We start from the raw sequence: 23,261 nt of genomic DNA on the forward strand, positions 1-23,261 counted from the left end.
TACTGAAGAAAACACAGGGTTTCTGAAGGTCCCAAGTTCAATTAGGACATCTTAAACCATTTTGCATGTAACTGCAGACTCATTCCATTTTTTGTTTGTCGGATCATACAAGTATAAAGCATGTGAACTCCCAGACTTAAGTACATCTATTTATTCATTTTAATATTCATCCCCCTCCTTGTCAGTTCCAGTAAAATGTAAGTCTAGGTTTTGTTCAGGAGGTTTATTACAGAATGATCCAGATCAGGGGTGTCAAACTCATTTTAGTTCAGGGGCCACATTCAGCTAAATTTGATCTGCAGTGGGCCGAACCAGTAAAATAATAACATCATAATATATAAATAATGTCAACTCCAAACTTTTCTCTATGTTTAAGAGTGCAAAAAGTTAATTTACATTATGAAAAGGTTTACATCTACAAACTGTCCTTTAAAACAAAGTGAGTAACATTAACAAACTGAAAAAATAAGTGATTTTAACAATATTCTGCCTCAGTTTATCGTTTACACATTCGCATTATAATATAAAAAATACACAAAACATTTAGTAACAGGCAGAATCTTGTTAAAATTGTACTTACTTCTCTTAAGACATTTCAGGTTGTTCATATTTGTTCAGGTTATTTACATTTTTTGTGAAATTATATGTTGTTTTAGTGTAAATACATGAAAATATTTACATTTACAAAGAGAAAAATTTTGAGTTGTCATTACATCTACAAACGATCCTTTCAAAAGATGTGAATAACATGAACAAACTGGGGAAAAAAGTGTAATTTTAACAATATTCTGCCTCAGTTTATCATTTACACATGTACATTATAACTTACAGATCACAGTGGATCTACAAATACATAAAACATTTAGTTACAGGCAGAATATTGTTAAAATTGTACCTACTTTTAAGACATTTCAGGTTATTCACATTTTTTGCAAAATTATACTGTGTTTTAGTGTAAATACATGAAAATATTTACATTTTCAAAGAGAAACACTTGGAGTTGTCATTATTTATATGTTATGATAGTATTTTAGTGAATCCTCCCCACTTGAGATTGAATTGGTCTGAATGTGGAACCTGAACTAAAAGGATTGTTAATATCTTAGTGTAATTTTTGCATTTCACAAATTCATCCCAAGGGCCGGACTGGACCCTTTGGCAGGCCGGATTTGGCCCCCGGGCCGCGTGTTTGAGACCTGTGATCTAGAGTATTTATGTTGATACTAGTGATAAAGTCATAATCACTTTTACTCTTGAAATTTCTTTGGATATAGGTTGTTTACATTATGAGTCACTAGATTTAGAAGAAAAAAAAGTTCAAGCTGCACAAAAACAAAAAAAGACAAAATAAGCAAATACTTTTCCATTTTATTTACATCATCATTTACACTCTGCTGTCCTGAAATGGCAATTAATATTACACAGCGGATTCATTCATTCCCCAGGGTTATTTGTACAGATATACAGAGCATGCAACACTCAATCATTAGATTCTGTATCTTTGCAGCAGAGATTGTGTAATGAAGCTATGACATAAGCAGCACAATATACATGAGCTTGTTTTTCTATTGATTGCAATATACATTTATTCATTTTTATACTAAAATGATGGATTATTTCAAGTGTAACTTCCACGAATGTATTTCCTGTCATGCAATAAAACAACAGTGTGATGAGAAAAGTGTTTGTGCACTCTAGCCTGTAAACAGAACTTTAAGTCTGATGTAATAAGTGATGACTGAGGTAATAAATAACAGACAGAAAAAAACCCAGTACAGACATATCATCCCTCTTTAAGGCTGTGGTATGTGCACTACAAAATATCAATAAAACATTCGTCAGCATTTTATTTAAAGGTAGATAATGAGAAGCGACAGTACATGAAGAATGCAGTATAACGTTATAGCATGTGATAGCCAGGGATCCTACTTTGGAGGAAAGTAGGACTCGAAAGGTACTGAATATTTTCCATTATTAATCCAGGAAGAGATGTATCATTAAGAGCCTTATTCAATGTAGGCTTCTGTAATTACTATAATTAATACCAATTCATTCATGGCAACCTGCATCGTCATCCAATGCATATCTTCCTATGAATACATGTGAAGGATGTGTTTTGGTGTGATTCAGTACTACCCTTGGTACTACTACTAGAACTATTACTTGCTTCTACATGAAACATTTATTGGCTAACATGATGGCTAAACGCACAAAAAAAAAAAAAAAAAAACAGTTTCAACTGATTTCATGACATAAAATTGTAATCCTGTGAACGGTTTGCACCTGAAGTACATATGCATTACATTTTTAGCACTTTGACAATGAACACCTGTAGCACATTGGCTAAATAAATAACCAAAAAAGCAGATCCCAGCCTGACAATGTTCCATAATCATGTGGGCCATTGAAGAGACTACCCTGATCTGTAAATTGGCCCAAGGAAAAAAAAAAAAAAACAGACATCACGCATGGCTGCTGTAATGAGGTTTTGGCTTACATTTATGTGAAGGAAGTACGACGGTAAATATCTGTGAAGAAGTGTGGAGTGTACATCATACACGTCAAAGTTTTACACTGATTTTTGAAGTACGTGATTTGATTTGATTCCAACCGTGGTCCTCTTGAGTGTCCGTGTGCATTGAAGTCCATTTAAAAGGTAAAGCTTCAGAGATTCATGAGGAGCTGAGACCTGAGTCAGACTCGGCGCTTCCAGCACGGCCCTTGGAGGCACTGCAGACGGCCAAAGAGCAGGGGATGGAGTAACACGAACAGGTGGAGCTCTTCAGTGTCTCCTCTGTAATAACCTCCTGCAGGGAGTGTTGCTCCTCTACTTGGAAGATGTTTGGCTGCTCTCCTTGATCCTCACAGATTCTAAAAAGACAGAGACAATTTATAGTTAGATCAGTCAGATACTATATACTGGTGCATCAGAAATATCTACACTGCAAAAGTCTAAATCTTACCAAGTGTATTTTTCTCATTTCTAGTCAAAATATCTCATCGCACTTAAAATGAGACATCATCGCCGAAAGAGTAACTTTTCAGTGAGATATAAGAACTTATTTTTAGACAACAGATCTTGAAAATATTATTTCAAGAAATCTTTCCAAGACAATTTTCACTTGTTCCACTGGCAGATTTTTTTTTTTTTTGCTTAATTCAATTTTTTTTTGCTTAATTCAAGCAAAAAATCTGCCAATGGAACAAGCGGAAATTACCTTGTAACATTTCTTGAAATAGGATTTTCAAGATCTATTGTCTAAAAATAAGTTCTTATATCTCACTGAAAAGTTACTCTTTAGGTGATTATGTCTTATTTTAAGTGATGAGATACTTTGACTAGAAATGAGAAAAAGACACTTGGTAAGATTTAGATTTTTGCAGTGTATCATTTAAAACTATAACTCAGGTTCAATGGTAGTTTTGACCTACAAAATCACAGCTAAAATGTTTGGTCAAAATTTTAACACATCTGCAACATCACACTTCTTAAAAAAACATTGACAAGATGCAAAAATAACAATACTTGAAATCTGGCTGAAGTGGTGATTGCACTGGGCATCATTTATTACATGAAATGTGAGCAGTGCTTAAGAAGCACCAAGTGGCCTGTCATGAAAGAGGACTGGACGTTGAACAAGGCTACTTGGGCGTTAAACATTGCTTAATCTCATTATGAAAGCTTATGCTGAACTATGGTGTCACATGACACAAACGCCAAATGTCACCGTTAAGCCAACCCGTGCAATGCCCCGTCCAAGAACTCAACAGATGCAAATACCAACAGATACCATAGTTCTGTGGAATCTGATTCTAGTGCTGCTGAGAAATGAAAGCTTTGAGGGTAAACATATTCATCTACTGCATCCAAGTGTTGTTTGTTTTCATCCATTTTATATCATGAAATTAGTTTTCAAGCGTCACACACATTGAGTATGTTTGTTTGGTATAATGGTTTCACACGACAAGACAGAAGTAGATATCAATTTTAAGCTATTTAAATCTAATGTATTTGTTAAGAATTGCAAAGAAAATTCATATTTTGGTTGATGAACAGGCCAGTATATCAAATAATACAGTTGCATGCAAGCCATTCACTATTTGTGCCTATTTGTATAAAAAAAAAAAAAAACGTCCAATATGCATTCCAAGCAGATGATAATGGTGTATTTAACAACACAGCCAAAACATACAGGCAGGATAAAGGGGAGGTTGGCGCTTTCATCTTGGGATACAGGCCTAAAAAATGATAGCCAGGGCAGTTGACCAATCAAAGCATTAAGTGGTAAAGTCGTACTATTATTCACCGAGATAAAAACTAATTAAATTATTACCACAGGACCAATTTTACTAGTGGAAAGATCCAAGTATTTATTTGTTGAGTTGCTATTCATGAGAAGTCAACCGTCGTGCATCATTATCAAGAACAGTTTGGTTCCTGATGCATATTGTTTAGTATTTAGGCTTCCAGGCAATAATTAAAAGTCGAACCGAAAAATTCAAAAACAGCCAAAGGGTGTAAAAAGTGAGTAAACAAGAAACACAGTCAGCAACCAGAGAGACATTACGGGAATCTGGAGAACTTGAGTCAAAATATGGCACCAAGCATTCACAAATTCTGTAAGAAAGAGGTACAGTTAAAACAACAGCTTTGAGATTTCCAAGAATAAACTGAGACAATGGATGATGTTACATGTGGAATGTGCAGGAGGAAGTGCAGGGAGAATGTAAGGCATGAAGTTTGGTCTGTTTTCTGCAGGGGTCGAACAGTCTGGAGCGGACATAGACACAAATGTAGAAGCGAATGTCATGGAGTAAGCGGAACATAGAAGTGAAACAGCTAAACCAACAGGTCCTGCTGGTCACGCTGTGTCGCTCTGACCTCAAGACACAAACGAAAGGAAACTCTGTCTGTGAGGAGCCTTTATGTAACAGAATCACCTTCCAGTGTCAATGAATAATCGACAGATTTTCATCAGCAGCCTTGGGAGATGCCAAGTGATTAACAGATTTGCCAATGGTTACATAACGCTGTAAACCTGAAACATGCTGATTCATGCGTGGGTGTGCATGGCATGGGCTTTTATGTTATTAATTTGAATCATTATGAGTTTTAACTGAATTTGTCTCTTGCGTGACCAAACAATAACACTAACTGTGTATGGCATGGCACACAGCCTAATTATTGAGCCGTTGGTTACACCTTGGGCCATTTGTTAACAGTCGGCATCATTTCAATGTAACACAAAACAATGGATTGACTGATACAAGAAGCTTTGTTCATTTAAAACCAAGTTACTATCAGAAAACTGCAAGGGCAAGACCAAATTCGTAATCATCGCTTCATAAATGCGACCATTATTTTTGCACGTCTTTGGCTCGTTCAGTGAGTTTTAACAGTGGAGGACTGATACATGTACTGTTGGATTTGCTTAGTGTTAGCTTAGCAATTTAAAGTTTGTCGTATTGATTTTGCTTTATCAAATTTTTCCTGACATACGCTGGTCTCAGGCTGTTAGCTTTTTTTAAAAAATATTGCCCATTTGAGTGCTTGTTTAAATTTAGTTTTGTTGTTCGACAATTGTTTTTTTTTTTTTTTTTTTTTTTGCACTTTCAGCTGACGTTCTGCTGTTTACGTGGATGTACAGTATATGTATATAGCTATAAGTGTCACGTAGCATTACCATGGCAATACTGATGCAATAGGTACTGCTGTGCTTGCGCTAGGAAAATGAAAGATACAGCCACTGTGGCTACATTAGTAGAAATGAGTGTAGCCACAAAAAGCCACAGACAGTCTGGGTCCAGTCTGGGTCCCTGCATGCGCCCTGTGGCGACGAGCATAGCTCCCCCAGGAAATTTTGGGAAAAATGAAGTCTTTTTCCTGCATTCTGGTGCATTTTGAGCTTAAAAATATGTTCAATCTGGCTTAAGTTTCATACAAAAAAAAAAAATCATGAAAAATTAACTTAAGCCAACATTTTCATCTAAACTATTTTTATTACTAATCTAATGTATAACAAAACAATAAATGATAGACTTATAAATACAATTATTCTGACCACTGATGTTCATGAGATTCAATATGAGATTCAATATAAAATAAATTTACCAGTGAGACATAATTTATCTTAAAGTCATCTGCTAATTAAATATGGACAGATATGGACTCTTGCAATTATTTTATTTAGGCTAGAAAGTATTCCTGCCCAGACTAGAATGTACATAGACTAATTACTAATTTAAATTTAAATATCTCAGATAATTGACTTCTTTTCAACTATTTGACAATGGACAGATCCATAGGTTGTCATTAGTCTGAAATTTAAGATGTTACATCAGTCGTTTTAGTTCAGTCTTTTGTATATTTGTCGTATCTCAAACCACACAAAGGATGTCAGTCTAAATTAAACAAATGCCCTACACATTAACTGAAAGAAAAAGAAATCGCACATTTAAACCATTTCAAATTCAAAATCATGTATTAAACAATGATTGCAAAAAAACACACAAATTCAAACACAGAGTTGCCCCCCCCACCCCCCCACCCCCCCCAGCCAAGTCCAAACTCAAAAAAATCCACCAACCAAACAAAATCAAATACAAAATCTCCACTTTAGGCTTTGGTTCAGTTTTTTAGAAGAAAAAGAAAAAAAACAGTTCAGTTTGTTTTAACAAAAAATCCACTCCGGGTTTCCCACAGTTTCTCAGTATTAAAAAAATGATTCAGTTCATCCACTAAATATAATAAAAAAACAAGTGCACAGTTCAAATTCAGGGCTTTAGAGAAAACAAAAAAAAAAAAAAGATTTTACTCACACCCCGTTTTCACTTCTCTGTCAGTCAGCCCATCGGTCAGTCAGTCAGTCCAGTTCAGTCAGTATGAAATCCAGTCTGGGTATTGGCTGCTGGAGTACTGGTATGATGAGATGACCAGCTTCTGACGCAGATGAATGAGTGGATGGGATGAACCAGCGGGAGAATAGAACAGAGATGAATGCGGTATGGGCAAGTGAGCTAGTGAAATGGACGTTGTAACGGGGTTAAACTGCCGTACTGTGTCTTGTCTATGAGCGGTGGCGCCGACACTTCCTACACTCTTGTGCCGTGCCAACTTCGTCCAACCGTGGAATGCGGATGTGGGGGGTATTTAAAAACTGCCGCCAACTGCGGGCAAATCAGGTGACGATGACGTGGCGACGATTTCCGGGGTGGATACGGCAGCTATCAGATATGCTTCGGGGGTGTGCGTGTGTATGCTTGGGGCAGCTTAACCAAGTTGTCACAAGATGGAAGTTGGTTGATTTTACTAAAAAATACCTTCACCACTGTGGCTGCACGGGTTGAAAACAACTTTGCCAACCAGGAAAATGCATCGCCAGTGGTGATGTGGTGATAGGCTAGCGCAAGCCTAGGGTACTGCCCCCAGTACTGGTGGTAGTCAGATGTAACAGCTTTACAGGCAAAGCTTGGGCAGAAAAGAAAATTGTCCAAATACGTGGTATACTCAAAATGTGCGATCGCTTCTGTGTTTAGTTTTGATTCATTAACATTATCGTGATGATTATTATTTCAAATGACAGTGAAATATTTTACATGCCACTAGAACTTTTCAGGTATAATAAGGTTATTAAGGTTTGTGACATGTTTTATTTTGTTTTTGCCTTTTGTAGTGAGAAAACCATTTCTATATTAAGATTCAAATGAAACCACTGTTCATTAAGAAAGAAAAGAGCAGAAACAATGAGGTCAGGAGATGATGTGTCCAGGTTTCTTAAAGTGAGACTGTCCTCTCTTAAGAAAACTAAGACAACAAATTCATGGATCATGTCTTCTTTCCTTTAAATATTAGTCCTGGAACACATTATAAAGTGGACTCGTCCATGATCTGTGTGGTTCACATTCATCAGGTGAGCAGATCCACTGATACCAGAACCATGAATGATGGGTGCTGAGATGTAACTGTAGCCCAGGAGTCAGTGGAACAGCTTACTGAGTTTTAATGTGACATCAGATATCAGCCAAGCAAAGCCAGCATCGATGGTGAAACCTCATACCCATTGATGCCTTCAGAGGAGCTTTCAGAGGAGGCAGTACGTACCATATTTAGGAAGAAAACACGTACATAACAACATGGGAAATATCTAGAAAGGGAACCTATCAAACTGTTTTTTCATGAGAAGAGAGACTGAAGATGGGTGTACACCACCACAAAGAGCTCTCGCATTAAGCAGAAAAAACAGTCTCCCATGAACCATGCTGATGGAATTGTTATGTCAAACAAGCTCCTAAAACTCAGGTACAATGATTTTCAGCACCTAGAGGTTAATTAGAGTGGACAAAAGGACATTGTGGTGGTGATAAACAACTTCACCAGGTTTGTGAAAGTCTACACGACTCGAAACAAAAGGTGGTGAGACCACTGTGAACCGGATGCCTACATTCAGATTAAACTCAACCATGTCTAGAGCCAGGAGTTTGTAAACAAGCGGTTCCAGAATACTCCAAAGAGTTCCCCAGTGTCCACTCCAAAACCTTTCCCACACTCTCTTAATGCAGCCTTGGTGAGCCCCAAAGTCATGTTTTGTTGCAGACATAGGCTCTAACAGTAAGAAAAGAACAAGAACAGGAAGAACCACCTGTTCCATCCTCTCTACGTGTACAATTGTACCAAGCACAAAGAGATTGGTTTTTTCTCTTGTCACTTGTTTCATTGCTGCCACTCGTGTCCTCGCTGCTCTTCTTTATGGCCTCAAAGCAGATGAATAAGGTGAAGCCCTGAGAGGATTATGCTTTATGCTGACAAACGGGCAAGAAACATTTTGAGGCATATCGAGTAACAGAAGCAAACAGCCAGCAGGCAAGCTCCGAGGTGAAAGGACACCAGTAGAGCCACCGTTCAGTTAATAATGCATCAAAGTTGTAAAAGAGAAGCTAGAAGCTGTCAGAGACCCTGAACACCTCACAAAGCCCAGCTATGAGTGACTCTGACAAAGGGAAGCAAGTCTAGTTACTGAATAAACTTGACCAGTAGAGGTGTAATGGTGCACTTGTTTGTATCAAAGCGTTTCGGTTCGGGGCCTTCGATACAATATGGAGGTGTACCGAACAAATACATATAGCCTGTGTGAAGAACGCAAACACTCGGAAAAGCAGGACGGACACAAGCAGAACCCATGTGCAAGGTTTCCTCTATATACATTCATCAGCGGTGAATTCTCAGCACCGCTGCAAAAAAGACCAAAACATGGCAACAGAGAGTATAACAGAGGCACGGAAGCTGGGTCGGAATTTCGAAGCATGTTAAGTTTCACTTATCGGTTTTCAGTATGTTGCAGCTTTGTGGCACAAAAGAGTCCACGGGCTCCTTTATAGCAAAAACGTTTTTATTTTTTAACTCAACTTGGCAAAATCAAGTGACCCTGCTCCTCTTCTCCTTCACTGTGCCTCTGCTGCAGTGTTACTGTGAGGTCACATTCACAGCACCTCAGGGGATACCGTGAGGCGTTCAAAAACACTCAGTAAATTACAGCGTTTACCATAAACTAACATCGAACATTCAAAAATACAAAACTACATAACGTGGGGTACCTATTAACGCACAAATGACTGAACAATATTTTGTAGAAATGTCCTGTGTCCCACAGGTAGTTACTGAGCACCCCCACCCCCCCCCCCCCCCCCGGTCTCCTTCACTGTACCAAAAACACATTGGACCGAAGACCCCCGTACCAAAAATGTACCGAACCAAAAATTGTCTATACCGTTACACCACTACTGACCAGTGCACAACTCACCTCAGAAAGAATTTAAGCTGGCCCTGAACACAAAACAAAAAAGGTCATAAATGAAGAACAGTGACCAAGAGGTACCTCAAATAACTTAATGGAGAGGATTCCCAAGACTTTATCCTAAATGCCATCTTCCTCTGAGGCGCCAGAGAATATCACCATGACTACATCTTCACACTTATATATCTACTGACCAGCTACCATCACCCTTACCCCTAAATTACAAAACACAGCCTCAATAGTTTAACGTAACCATACTCTCCTATACTAGGATACTGATTTATGAGATGATGAAATCGTACATAGTGCAAATACACAACAGGTAGCTTAGCTCCTGTGGTGGAAATGATCTAGCAAATTCCTACCTATTCTAAAGGTGTATTCTATCTAACCAACCCTGCCTACTGTCACTCCACACCCACTTGTCACCACTAAGAAAGACTTTACACACACCCAACATTAATACTTACCTTTAAGACCTAAAGAATGTGCATTGACGGTATTGCATACTCTCTTTGAAAACACTTCATTGCCTCCAACAGGGAGGTTATATGTTCAGTCCCACTTGTCTGACAAAATTACACAAAAACTGCAGCACCAGTTTTCACAAAACTTAATGGAAATGCATAATATATGAAAAGAGGTAGAGGAAAGAAATTGCTTTTCACTTTTTGTAACACGGGAGAGCCTCAGGCAAAATTCAAACTACACTGGTAACAGTCAGTTACATAAAAAACAAAACAAAAGTAATTAATCTGAGCAGTCATAAGGCCTAATTTGTGTTTAGTTATATTGTGGAATGAGAAAAGGAGTGGATTATTAGCCATGGAAGAGGTGGAGCTGTTCTCATTGTGTTATGTTTACATTGCTGCCTGGATACCATGTTGTTCTGAGTGAAGTGGTTTACATGACATTTGACTTTATCATGTGACGCTTGAATTTAATAATCAAAATGTCGGGAGTCACTTTGAAAACACCAAAAAACACTGGGATTGAGACCTTATTTACTTCATTTCACTCTGTCATGAGATGAAGCCATTGTTCATTAGAAAAGAGAAGAAGACAAACAATGAGCTCAGGTTGTTGTTGCTCCTATGTTTCCTGAGGTTGAAAGTTTCTACAGTCTCCCTGGGGAAGTCAACTTCCTTCCACTGAACCTTTCATCTTGTTTTCAAGAAACTGAGTGACACGGAAGTAAAACTAATTTGTTGCTATGGTATGAGCTTTAGGAGCCATGTGTTACATGCCTATTGTAAAACTTTTCTCTACTGGAGTGGTGTGCACCTTAAAACACCTTCTAACAGATTCTTTACATGTTTTGCTGTAAGATGGATATAAGTAAAGCTACTACTTAGTTGCTGATTAAATAGCAAATTTTCAACAAATGTACTCTGCATTTGACTATGGTTTTCAAAACAGCTGCTTTCACAAAACATTCACTTGATTTTCTAAACTACATTGACAGCTGTGTTTAAAGTCTATGGTGATCAGTCTGATATGTCAACCACAGGCACAAATGTTGAGCTTTATCCTACCTGTCATAGATGAGCCCATCGATTCCCTGTTCTCTCAGTTTCCTTCTGTTTTCATGGTCGTTGTTGTCATCGCCCCAGCTGAACACCACCAGGCCTTTAGACTGGGCCTCCCCGATGTAGTTAAGGTGCTTCAGCAGTTCTTCAGTGTGTGCACTAATTCCCTACAGATGCAGCAGCAATGATCCAACAAATGAGGAAATAAAGTCTTAATCAATAACAACTGAAACACCAGCAGATGTCCATTATATCAACAATCTGTAATAAAAGCATCAAAAAGAATAACAAATTGCAGAGCGTCATCCTGTGCAGTTTAGCTCAAATATGACATTTTTAGACTTGCACCCACGTAGTATGTATGTATGTACAGAAAAAATTGCAGATACATATATTTCCTATTGTAGTTAGGGTTGTAACGATGTCATGGTGTCTCGATTAATCATGATTTTAAACATCACAGTTAATTAATCTGCCAAAAACCATCTCATAAAGTACAGTAGATTAAGAGCGGAACAAAAGACACACCAATTTGCGGACATATTTCTGAACTGTCTTGACTGTAAACATATTTTTGATATGAGCTCACTTTCATTTCCATAAATGTGGTTTATTTGTGTTATTTTGGGGTTTTTTTTTTGTCGTTAATGTGCTCAAGCGTGGGGGATGCATGCTGGCTTCAGATGTGGAGATGAAAAGGCTGATATAAAGCCAAACGCAGACTTATTTTGTCTTTTGCTTATTTCTTGCTGATGGTTAATCCATCCGTGGCCCTAAAGTGTGTTGTAGCAGGTTGCTTTGGAAAAAATAAGTGAACTGTTACACAGCTTCACTTTCACATCTGCATGTACCTATTGTGAGGTACGTGCAACATGGACTGCACCCCCACATATAAACCCCCACAAAATAATCATAGTAATCATGAAACTGCGATTATTTCCCTGACAAAAATTGTAGCATCAAAATCTATAATTGTTACATTTCTAATTGTAGTACATCATGTATTTTCTGTTTTTACACTAGAATGTTCTGCCTATCTTCTGCACTTTGTTTTCTGTATTTTTGCTGCTGTAAACAATGCGGCTTCCCCACGGTGGGATCAATAAAGTCATATTTTATCTTATCTTATGTAGATGTAACTTAGGTTACTAAAGAAATGGTCAAATACAGGATTGTGGGTGCAATGTTTCAAATATTAGACTTTATTCAACTACAACTCACCAGAATATTCTCACTCTGGGCAAAGCTCACAGCAATCTTTGTGGTCTGGCAGCGGATATCCATCAGCTCTGGATATTTTTCAGAGATTCCCTGAGTCAGGAAGAGGATCGGGTACTTGTTCTGCTTGTGACGCACCCTGAGGGACAAACAGATATCATGAACTCCTTGCAGAGCACTTATTTAGAATTAAATCCTGGGGACACTTTCAGTAAAACATGGGCAGAAAGGACGAATTACTTCCACACTAGGCAAGAACCCCACCTTGAAACAGAAGAAATTTACAATCATTACTTACATGGTGCAGATATCTGGGTCAAAGCAGGAAAAGACAATCCGTCTTTTTCCGCCGTTTTGCAGAACACAAGACAGGATGATGTCGAGGAAAGAGTTCATGTTGAAGTAAGATGACAGGTTGCCGTCCCATGACCCGTCCTGCAAATACAAGGCATTAGTCAATAACATATAAAAACACGAAAACAGACTATTATTCCAGTTTCTTTTTTACACAAACCTTCATTTGACTGATCCATTTCAGCTCAATGTTGAACCCCACATACTCAGGAATAGCTTGGAAAATCTATAAAGAGGAGACAATATTATAAGTGGGTAAGAAAGAGAAGTATATGAGATAATTAACACCTATGATGACTAAACTATTCACCTGCGAGAGTGAAGGGAATGGCTGATGTTCATCGATTTCATCATCGTCATCCAGTAAATCTACAAAAGAAAAAAACAAAACAAAACACAAATGATCTAATGACCCGATCAAACATTTTGCTCTGATTTAATCAAAGTTAATGCATCAATTCAGGATCAAACTGAGTTCACGACAGTCTCTTAATCACAGTCTGCTCAGAGAAGTGCATACCTTTTTCATCATTTTCTTTCATTTCAGTGACATGAGCCAGCTGTGCAACAAGGAAAATCAACAAATCTAAGGTTTGTTCTGTTTGTTTTAAAGTCAAATATATATTACAGATGAATGCGAATGAAAAGGTTTGCGAGATAAAAAGGTTAGAAATTACCTTCAAAAGCTGCAGCTGATCAAATGTCAGGTCTTTGACTGGCACCTCGATTAACTCCAGAGTTTTGTCGTTTTTCTGTCAAGACAAAGAGTTTAAAACTAACCTACCTCCATAAGGGAATGAAGTCTTCATAGAATAAACATTTTAAAGAAATATTAACATTCACACAGTAGCACCAGGAAATAACTTTTACTCTTCAGTTAACAATCTGCCATTTCAAGTACAGTAGGTATAGTTACCTTTTTAGTAGAAATGCAGCAAGTCAGATCATGGTACACAATGGGAACAGCATCCTTGGAGAGGTGAACGTCAAACTCGACAAAAGGAGCACCCTAAATGAACAGAGAAGAATCAGAATGTTTCACTTACTGCAATGTTAAAGATAATACTCCTTCATGCATTAATCACAAGGTTAACTTACATGCTTGGCAGCACTTTTGAATGAGGCTATTGTGTTCTCTCTGATTCTGTGGTGCCTGTAACAAATACATTTAAAAAAACGTTGACAAAGAACTAACTGAGGGTGGATTTACCAATACACAATATCATATATCTGTTCACATTGCTTACATAGTGCACATTTTTGTTCTAGACACATAAGTGAATGTGATGGTATTAGACATGCAGTGATTCATTAATTATACACTTGAATCGATTTGTAATGATGCTGTTAAAGCTGCATCTTTTCTTTGCTGCCATTGTCAGGTTCAAACTGCTGTAATTGCTCACTTGGCTGCATGTGTGCTCCCAGCTCCTCTATGGCCCACATCCAGAGCACTTCTTTTCTTCCAGTACTTGGTGAAAGAGGAGCTCATGTCACATTGCAGACCATGGATAGGGCGGATCACCAGATAATCCACTAAAAAGGAACATGCATGGTGATCATGTCAGTATATTTACAGGCAGACTGATAAGTAATCAGAAACTCTGCTTGCTTATCAGCTTGTGTCTTTTCTTCTGTCAACACATACAGACTTAAAACTGCTACAAAAATATATACTTATATTGTCAAAGATTAAAATCCCCAAACTTTGCCACCAGAGAAGGGACTTCCCATGTCAGATATCGTAGCTTATTAGGTTTTGTTACAAAAAACACTTTGCTTAGGGTTGGTAAAAGATTGTAGTTTGGTTTAAAAATTACTTCACACATTCACAGTGACCTTTAATCACATATTTATAGACTTCTGTGGTATTAAAGCAAGCCTTGGTATCCTTCCCTGTCCATGTGCTGTTAATATCTCAACCAGATAACAAGAACAAAAGTAGAAAACTACTGTTTCTGAGAGACCACAACAACATGTGATTCTGATGAAACGGGTTAGTGTTAAATACCAAGTTCAACAGATTAAATAAAATGTAGCTGTGAATCCTTACCTCTGACTTTGCCTATGGCCGGTCTGGAATTTCGTCCCATTATGGGAAGTGTGACAACTCCATTGTCCTTTCCACTTTCCAAAAAAGTGGATGAAAGGAGGCAAGCTGTACCCACATGTCCCGGATGAATATCCCCCTGGACCACATGCTCACCCATATCCTCCTGTAAACAAAATGACATGATGAGTATAAGCCTGATCCAGCGGAGTTGGAAAAGTTGACATAGAGTAAAACAATCTGCGCTGTTGTTTCTTATTACCTCAAAGAACTCAAAGGTGAGCTCTAGGTTGTCTGGATCCATTGTGTGGATGCTGTACTCGGTCCACTGCGAGGGCTCCAGGGCGTACCCACATTCGGGCTGTGAGTGGCGTGACTTATAGCCATCAGGACTGATCATACTGATCTCCAGTGTGGTGGTCATCTTGTGCCACGATGAAGGACTCAGCTCATCTTCATCCTCATCTCCCTCCTCCTCAATGCCTTCTAATGTCAGCTTGATCCTGGAGAGTTAGTCGAAAAGCAGCGATGAAAAGCGTGTAACCAACATGCATTTACAGGTTGATTAGAGACCATTGGAAAAATAAATAAATACATCAAGGTCTGTAGACCAACTTTTCCAATAGTGATATGTGTCTCAACACCCATGCCCTAGTGTTACATTAATGTTGACCTTGATGACTGGTTCATTCTGCGTCACTAAGCCATTACTCTCACTGTCTCGACAGGAGTGTCTCAGTGTTTTGAATCATGCAGGTTTTGTGTTTCTTACCGTCACTGTGGAACTTTAAACTTTCAACCTTAAACAGCACTGATCCAGTATCAGGTTTTGAGTTGCCTGTAATGGACGGACTAAATTTCCTACACTGCATAGACTCTGCGTCGTAACACGACCACGAGAACTGCGTTAGTCACTGTTCATACTTAATTTCTCGGAACAAGGTAACAGGTATAGTAAATCGATTGGTGTGTTTAGCATGTTGGACAGTGTTTTCAATTTACAGTGATGCAGGCAGCTCCTTTATGCCATTTCCTGTTTTAAACTGTACTAACAGCACCACATTCAGTCAACTACACAAGTGAAACTAACATCTGAACATGCATGCTCATAATCAATAAATAAATTAAAAAAATAAGAATTTGGTGACAGTCTTAGAGCCCTGGGGAGGTTTAGTCACTGAGGTCGTACTCTGGACCATGAGTCTGTAATAAAGCTTACCTATCTATCTATCTTAATTTGCCTTACTGTACTTAAATATTGCATGCAGGTTTTCTGTTACACTTATGTAACTGATATGCAGGGTACCAAACTGAAGCTCAACTGATGCGTCTCATGTCACTCTCAAGTAGAACTTTCTCTGACGGTGTTAGATTCAACCTTGCCGTCAGCCCCTACCTGAAGCGAGACTTCTTGAATTTCCTCTTAGTGATGGACACTGGAGGCATCTTTGAATAGTGCAGACGCAGGCGAATCTCCGTCTGGCACGTCAGCCACCCAGAGTCAACAGAATTCACACAATCTATAGAAGAGGACATGGGAAACATTTCATGAAAATCTGTACCCACTTTGAAAGTGAATGCTGAGCAGACAACTGTGACATTGACAAAGGGAGGGTGGGGATAAGCGTTTGGACACAATGAATGACCTCAAAACAATTAACAGTGAACTATAAAGGGCTTTCAACTTCCCAAAAGAGACTAAAGAGGAAGGATTAGCTGTAATTTACTTCAACTTACTGTGTGTTCCAAACTGTCCATCATCGATATTCAGGTGAGATGCTGTAAAAAAAAAAAAAAAGCAGACAGGCATTAATAAACAGGCACAAGTGTCCACTCTACAAAAAATGAGCACAAGTCAAGTCAGAGCATTGAGATTTGGAGACATGCTGTTGATTTTGCAAAAGAAAATATCAGTTCTTATTTTGTTATGATGGCAAATTCTTATCTAAACCGTAAGTGGTTTGCTCTGACTTTGATTTGCCTCTAAACAGGTTAAATTTATCAAATACACTAGATATATTACAGGAGGGAAACATCAACATTTATTTGGAACAAATTCCAATTGTAGTGAAATAAGGTTTTAATAGCATTTGCTAGAAAAAAAACAATAAAACAAAACATAACAAAGCTTTGGTATCAGGCTGGGGTGAAAAAGAACATGGGCAGGGTGTGGACACAGCTGTGGCTTTTAAAAATAATTTTGTATTAGTTTGTCAATCAGTAACTCAGTGGAGGTTTAACTATTTAAGTACAGTACTGAATATTGCTTTGTTTGTTGAGTTATAGATTATTCCAGTAAATGATGATCCCTCACATTCTATAAAAGCACAACCAGCCAACAGACATTCAATCAGGTTAAGATGGGAACTCTAGAGGTCACAAGTAGATTTGGTTCAGAAGAAAACGCTGCAGTCAAGTTAAGATATGGAAACCTGGGCTGATCAACAGATGTGAGGTCAGATCTGACCATTCTTTAAATATTAACCTCCATTTAAAGTGGGACAAGCAGGAAGTTACCTACAGTTAGGGATGGGAATTTATGACATATTCATTTCACTGTCATTTCACTCAGTTAATCCAGATATTTTTTTTCTTTTAGGAAAAAAAACTACTTACTACTTTAATCAACATTCCATGTGAAATAAAAATTTTTCCCCCTCTAAACGACTTCTGAAATAAAGACTTATGAGTTTAATAATAATTTTTTAAAAAAAGCCAATGATAAAACACAGGTTAGCCTCAGAGGCACAAAATAGACTCATCTAAAGCCATGTTTTAATTCCCATCCCTACCTACAGTGCAGGAGTGCTCACGTGAAACTTTTACCTACAGTGTTAAGCAGGGAATGTGAGTTTTACAGCGGGTTTGAATATGACACACTTTTCCAAACCCAACCACACCGTGCACTCTGTTTTTTTGTTGTTGTTCTATACCTGTGGGGCTCATCGTGCGGGGGTGGAGATGGGTCTCCCACATATTGACTATCACTTGACAGGGACCACCTGCACTCTGCAATTCCAATGTTTAGTACAATGTTAGGGTTTTCAAGTCAGATACATTTTACTGCTTTTCAGCCTGGTCTCAAAGACGCCTTTAGACCAGGGTGTGAGAAAGGAGTTAGAGCTGGTATAGTCACCAATCCCCAGCTAGGGCAGTCAGCCGCCATGGGTTGATATCTGAAAAGTGGATTTGTTAGTGAAGAAAAAGTAATATAAAGCTGCCTGTGTACATTAGTGTAATAATGGCATCGCTAACTACAATAACATTTTTTTTTTTTTTAGCTCTACACTTTAAAATATATCATAAGGTAACTGAAAAGTACCCAGCATGACTCAAGCCTGCATCTATCAAACCATTATTTTAAATGGGTTCAGGCTTTGTTTATATCATTACTATGTTTTTTTGTTCATGGGAAAATTTCGAAATGCATAAAAAACTGTAAAAAAAACAAGTAACCACAAGCCAAAAATCACCCTCAAAGTTGCAACGTTAGCAAAACAAAGGCAAACAGCATAAAAATATAAGGAAGTCAAGTCAGAAAAGGCTTTAAGCGTCATGTTCCACCCTTATCATTTAAAACAAATAAAACACAACTTGACTCAAGCTGGAGAAGTTCCAGAGAATGTAGCTGCACCTGCAAAACACTATTATAGTTTGTTTTTTACAGAAATGTATGCATCTGTTATGACTTCTTTAAACTGAGATTGTCTGTATCTTTCTTTTCCAAATATTTGTTTACTGGTCTGTTCATTCTCCTGACATCCTTAAACTGTAAAGCAAGCACCAGAATCAGTTTCTCTTCCTTCTGCTGTTGAGCTTCAAAAAGAAGTGTCCCAATCATCTTATTCATGTAAAACAACACTTTTAAAATCAAATAAATGCGAAAGAAGATAAGAAGGTACAAACAAATTAAATACACTTACATAACACATGTGGTGACCAGATGTTTAAGTACAACTTTGTCAATTCTACTTAAATTCTGCCATTTGTAGAGCTACTAAACTTCACAGACAAAAGATGCTACTCACTTTTGACTCCAAGAAGAAACCCTTAAAGTAGCGGTACATCGTACAAACTCCCCTCGGCACGGTTATTGTTGCAGTCCAGGTACTTCTGACATGAGATCAGCATACACAAGATTGTTTTATTGCAAACAAATCACTAAAGATAAAATATGATCTGCAGATGTCCCATTTAAAAACCTGTATGTCAATAACCTACCCATCATCACCCATGGGATGTAAAGTCACAGCTTTTTGATGGCTCCAGTTTCCCAGGGCTTCGCAACTCCCAACAACTGCAAGCACCTCACCTAGAAAATCACCAATAGTGGCCTGTGGTGTTACAAACACTTTCAACAATGTTAACACTCTGCAACTTTTTGTTGACAGAAGACCGTGACAAAAAAACAAAAATCTACACCATTGAGTAACATGTAAAACACAGTAGATATGAGGTAGTGCGTACAGTAGTATTTAAAGGTCATGCTACTATTTATAGGATATTGCCCATTCTTTTGGGAGGTCAGGTTCATGTTATTTAACTAATAATAATAAATACTGTATAGGTAAATAGAAATTGTTTTTCACATTACACAGTCAATAGCAAGAACATAGATCAGGGGTCTCAAACATGCGGCCCGGGGGCCAAAGGTTCCAATTCGGCCCGTGGGAGGAATTTGCAAAGTGCAAAAATTCCACAGTCAAGGCTATAGAACTCATTTTAGTTCAGGTTCCACATACAGACCAATAATATTATAATAATCTACAAAAAATAATGACTCCATATTTTCTTCTTGGTTTGATGTGAAAAAAATTATATTACATTATGCCTATAAATAATGACAACTTCAAATTTTGGATTTTGTTTTAGTGCAAAAAATAACATTAAATTAGGAAAATATTTACATTCACAAACTATCCTGTAACAATAAAATGTGAATAATCTGAACTAATATGAACAACCTGAAATATCTAAAGAAATTTAAGCACAATTTTAACTATTTTCTGCCTGTTACTAAGTGTTTAGTGTCTTTGTAGATCTGATCCATAAAGCACATGTATAAATGATAAGCTGAAGCATAATATTGTTAAAACTGCACTTACATTTCTTAAGAAATTTCAGTTTTTTCAGGTGATTCACTTTTTTTTTGTTTGGATAGTTTATAAAAGTAAGTATTTTCATCATTTAATGTTTTGGTTTTTTTGCATTAAAACAAAGACAAAAATTTGGAGTTGACATTATTTATAGCTTATTATGCTATTATTTTATTGGTCCGGCCCACTGGAGATCAAATCGGACTGAGTGTGGCCCCTGAAAGAAAATGAGTTTGAGACCCCTGACATAGATGAAACAAATATGCTCATGGAGTGTAATACCCTGAAGTTAATATCGTTGGTTAGTAAAGAGATTATCTATGACTAAGTATAAACATAGATTACAGAAAACTCTCAGCATAGTTTCCCCTGATTATCATTATTAGTCTGTTGTAAGTGATATAACTGATGAATGTAAGTGATATAATGGTAGGGAAAATCCTGCATCAAAGAGAAAACACAGATGACTGGTTCAATTCTAGATTAAAGGTCGTGTGTGTGTGTGCACATACAGTGTACAGTAAAGTGTGACAGTCTTACCTGGAGATGTTTCTCCTCTGACAATCAAAGTCACCTGAGCGGTCTCCATAATTCTGTTTTAGGCACCCACGAAGAATGGCAGAAACAAACTGAAAAACATTACAATAACGATCTAAGTTTATTCAGTTTTACAGTTTACTAGCTAAAATAGCTCGTTGATGTCCCGAAATTGCGTATCCGTTTGGTCGGCTTGATGGTAGGGTAAATAATCATCAACACGAAGACGAAGCTCAGGATAAATAAAGATAATACATCATAGTGCAACAACAGCAAGATACCTTTTCCTTGATTGTATCTAGATCCTGGGACGTTAGACGTAGAATAACCAGTCAGACAGGTTATATGAAAAACGAAAACAAATCTGGCTAACGGGTCTGCCATTAGCCATGTCTATTCATAATATGTCGCTAGCATAAAATATCTCCTGGTGTAAAGCAATATTTACAAAGCTACCCGAACTCCCTAAATACACCGACGCAGTCCTGCAAAATATCTACTTTAAGATAAGTGAACCATAACACACATATCGCTAGCAAAGACCGGCTGCTGTCTAGGATCACGTTTATGAATATATAGTCAAGTAACAGTCACGCCACGCCAGTGACAACACAGACACAAAAGGCATAAACGGCATTTCCGCTATGCACTTTCAAAGTAAAAGATCCGTGACCTTTGCCTATCGATTTCAGGGAGATAGATAACTTACACAAGCTATAGTCAAATTTCAAGAATCCATTAAAAGCTTCAAATAGTGTATATTAATAAAGTTCCGGTTATATTCCAAGGAATTAACCCGAATGTATGCACTACCGTGTCTTTCGTTTGACATTGGTTCCCTGGCTATAATCCTGAACCATAACCTACATAAATATAATCATATAGAGTTAGATTAATTGTATATGTAACTAATTTAAATGTAATGTTTAACGACATGTCCTTTTTTTATATATATAAAAAATATTCCATCATGAGTCGATTATTTACTATTTGGTGCTTTTATTTTAAAATCACGTTTTCTAGTTGTGGTGTTTCCTGTGTGCGCTTGACGAAGCTGGCTCAAACCGCCCTGCTCCGGTTCCACGGTCTGCCAGCTGGGCCGCTTTCAAACGCTATCGGAAACACCATTGACGTCATGGATGTACACGTTCACAATTAAAAAACAGTGAACACAGACAAGAAAACCCCAACTTTTTTTTTTCTTACAATGACGTGGTGTTATTCGATGTAGACAAGTTAACTGTGGCAGAAACTGTGCAAGGACAAAACGAAAAGGCACAAATATTATACGGTTTGATGAGTGTATGTATTTTATGTGTGGATGTGTTAATAAATAACACTAGGAAATCACTGTATTTTTGTATTACGTTTACATCAAACAAACGACAAAATAATAACCAGCAGCCTGCGTAACTAATTTGATGACGCTTTGTAGGTTTTCCGAGGCTTTTGAATGCAGCATCGGTGTGTTTTTACCAGAATGAAGCCGACAGAGGCGAAACAAAGGGTGTAATTTTGTACGGCGAAGAAATGACTGCGGCAACAAAGACAAACATACCTTTAGCTGCATTTGATATACTTCTTCGTCTTCGTCTGGAGTTGTTTTAATGCATTATGCCGCCGTGTTATAGGAGGGGACTGAGGATGTTTTGGTCGGTGACGTCATGAACACTATCCTTGACCATTGACCGAAAAAAACTCGCGCACGTGGGAAAAAAACAGCATTTCCACTAACCTGCACAGACACACAGTGAAAACATGTTCTTCGAAAGCTCCCAGTTGCACAACCATCGAACTGTGACAACGCAATTATTTGACATTTGGCACAAAAATGAAAATACTTCACTTTTAGTTTGACAGGACTCAAAGGCTGGATGACGTGTCTTGACAGTTTTATTGTGCAGTAAAACAAGCAGAACAGCTGATTATGCCTTCAGGTATGACAGTTTTATAAACATAGGGTACAGATGCACAAGGTCAATTATGTGTCATATCAATAGTTCCTTAGATGTTTCAGCCCAAGACCCTAAAGATAGTATCTCCTCAAAATTATATATGATTATTATTTTTTTCACCCAGTTGATTTTTTTTTTTTTTTAACATAACTCTGGTTGTGTAGTTTCTGCTTTGTTTATGGTTATCTTTGTGTGGAATGTTTCTGTTTTGTTGCACGTTTTATCTCATTCTTGATTTTTTTTGCACTTTTTTCTATGTAAAATATGTTTATTGAGAATGTTAACATGCGGTACACAAATATAGTATGTACAGAAAGAGTTCATTGCATTTTTAAACTTCCAAAAACTAACAATAAAAGTAACAAACGTAAAAAGTAAAGTAATCCTGACTCTTACTGCAATAACACTATACCCAGCCCCCATGTGGTCACTAGTTAATTAATTCAGAATTGCTGTACAACAACATGCACCAGTCAGCCATAAATAAAATAAGTAAATAAATAAATAAATAATTTTTTTTTTAAAAAAGGGATGCTGCTCGACTGGTGAAGAGAGCTGGCTCAGTGGTGGGCACAGAGCTAGTCTCCTTGGTGTCAACAGCAGAGCGAAGGACCCTGGAGAAGATTCTGTCCATCCTGGACAACCCCCAGCATCCTCTGCACAGGACAGTGACCACACAGAGGAGTGTGTTCAGCTCCAGACTGCTGTCTCTGACCTGCTCCACCAGAAGG

General features: G+C 37.7%; 1 protein-coding gene across 5 annotated transcripts; it reads right to left on the reverse strand.

The window, feature by feature from the left end:
* Nucleotides 1–1,348: 1,348 nt before the first annotated feature.
* gpcpd1 (glycerophosphocholine phosphodiesterase 1) lies at nt 1,349–22,237 on the reverse strand. Of its 5 annotated transcripts, none has more exons than XM_030128450.1 (20): nt 22,134–22,237; nt 20,579–20,667; nt 19,164–19,254; nt 18,971–19,052; nt 17,876–17,951; nt 16,680–16,721; nt 16,339–16,462; nt 15,205–15,445; nt 14,946–15,108; nt 14,299–14,428; nt 13,991–14,045; nt 13,809–13,901; nt 13,570–13,644; nt 13,413–13,452; nt 13,203–13,261; nt 13,053–13,118; nt 12,837–12,973; nt 12,542–12,677; nt 11,327–11,487; nt 1,349–2,871 (listed from the first exon to the last, which is right to left on the reverse strand). In XM_030128450.1, the coding sequence occupies exons 2-20, from the start codon at nt 20,625–20,627 to the stop codon at nt 2,673–2,675; spliced, it is 2,019 nt and encodes a 672-aa protein (XP_029984310.1). In that variant the 5' UTR covers nt 20,628–20,667; nt 22,134–22,237; the 3' UTR covers nt 1,349–2,672. The 5 variants fall into 5 exon arrangements, with proteins under 5 accessions (XP_029984310.1, XP_029984309.1, XP_029984311.1 ...); XM_030128449.1 differs by having other exon boundaries at nt 18,971–19,055; XM_030128448.1 differs by lacking the exon at nt 22,134–22,237 and adding an exon at nt 20,857–21,176 and having other exon boundaries at nt 2,673–2,871; nt 18,971–19,055.
* Between the last annotated feature and the right edge of the window lie 1,024 nt (nt 22,238–23,261).

The sequence above is a fragment of the Sphaeramia orbicularis genome, chromosome 24, assembly GCF_902148855.1.
Source record: "Sphaeramia orbicularis chromosome 24, fSphaOr1.1, whole genome shotgun sequence".
Taxonomy (NCBI): Eukaryota; Metazoa; Chordata; class Actinopteri; order Kurtiformes; family Apogonidae; genus Sphaeramia; species Sphaeramia orbicularis.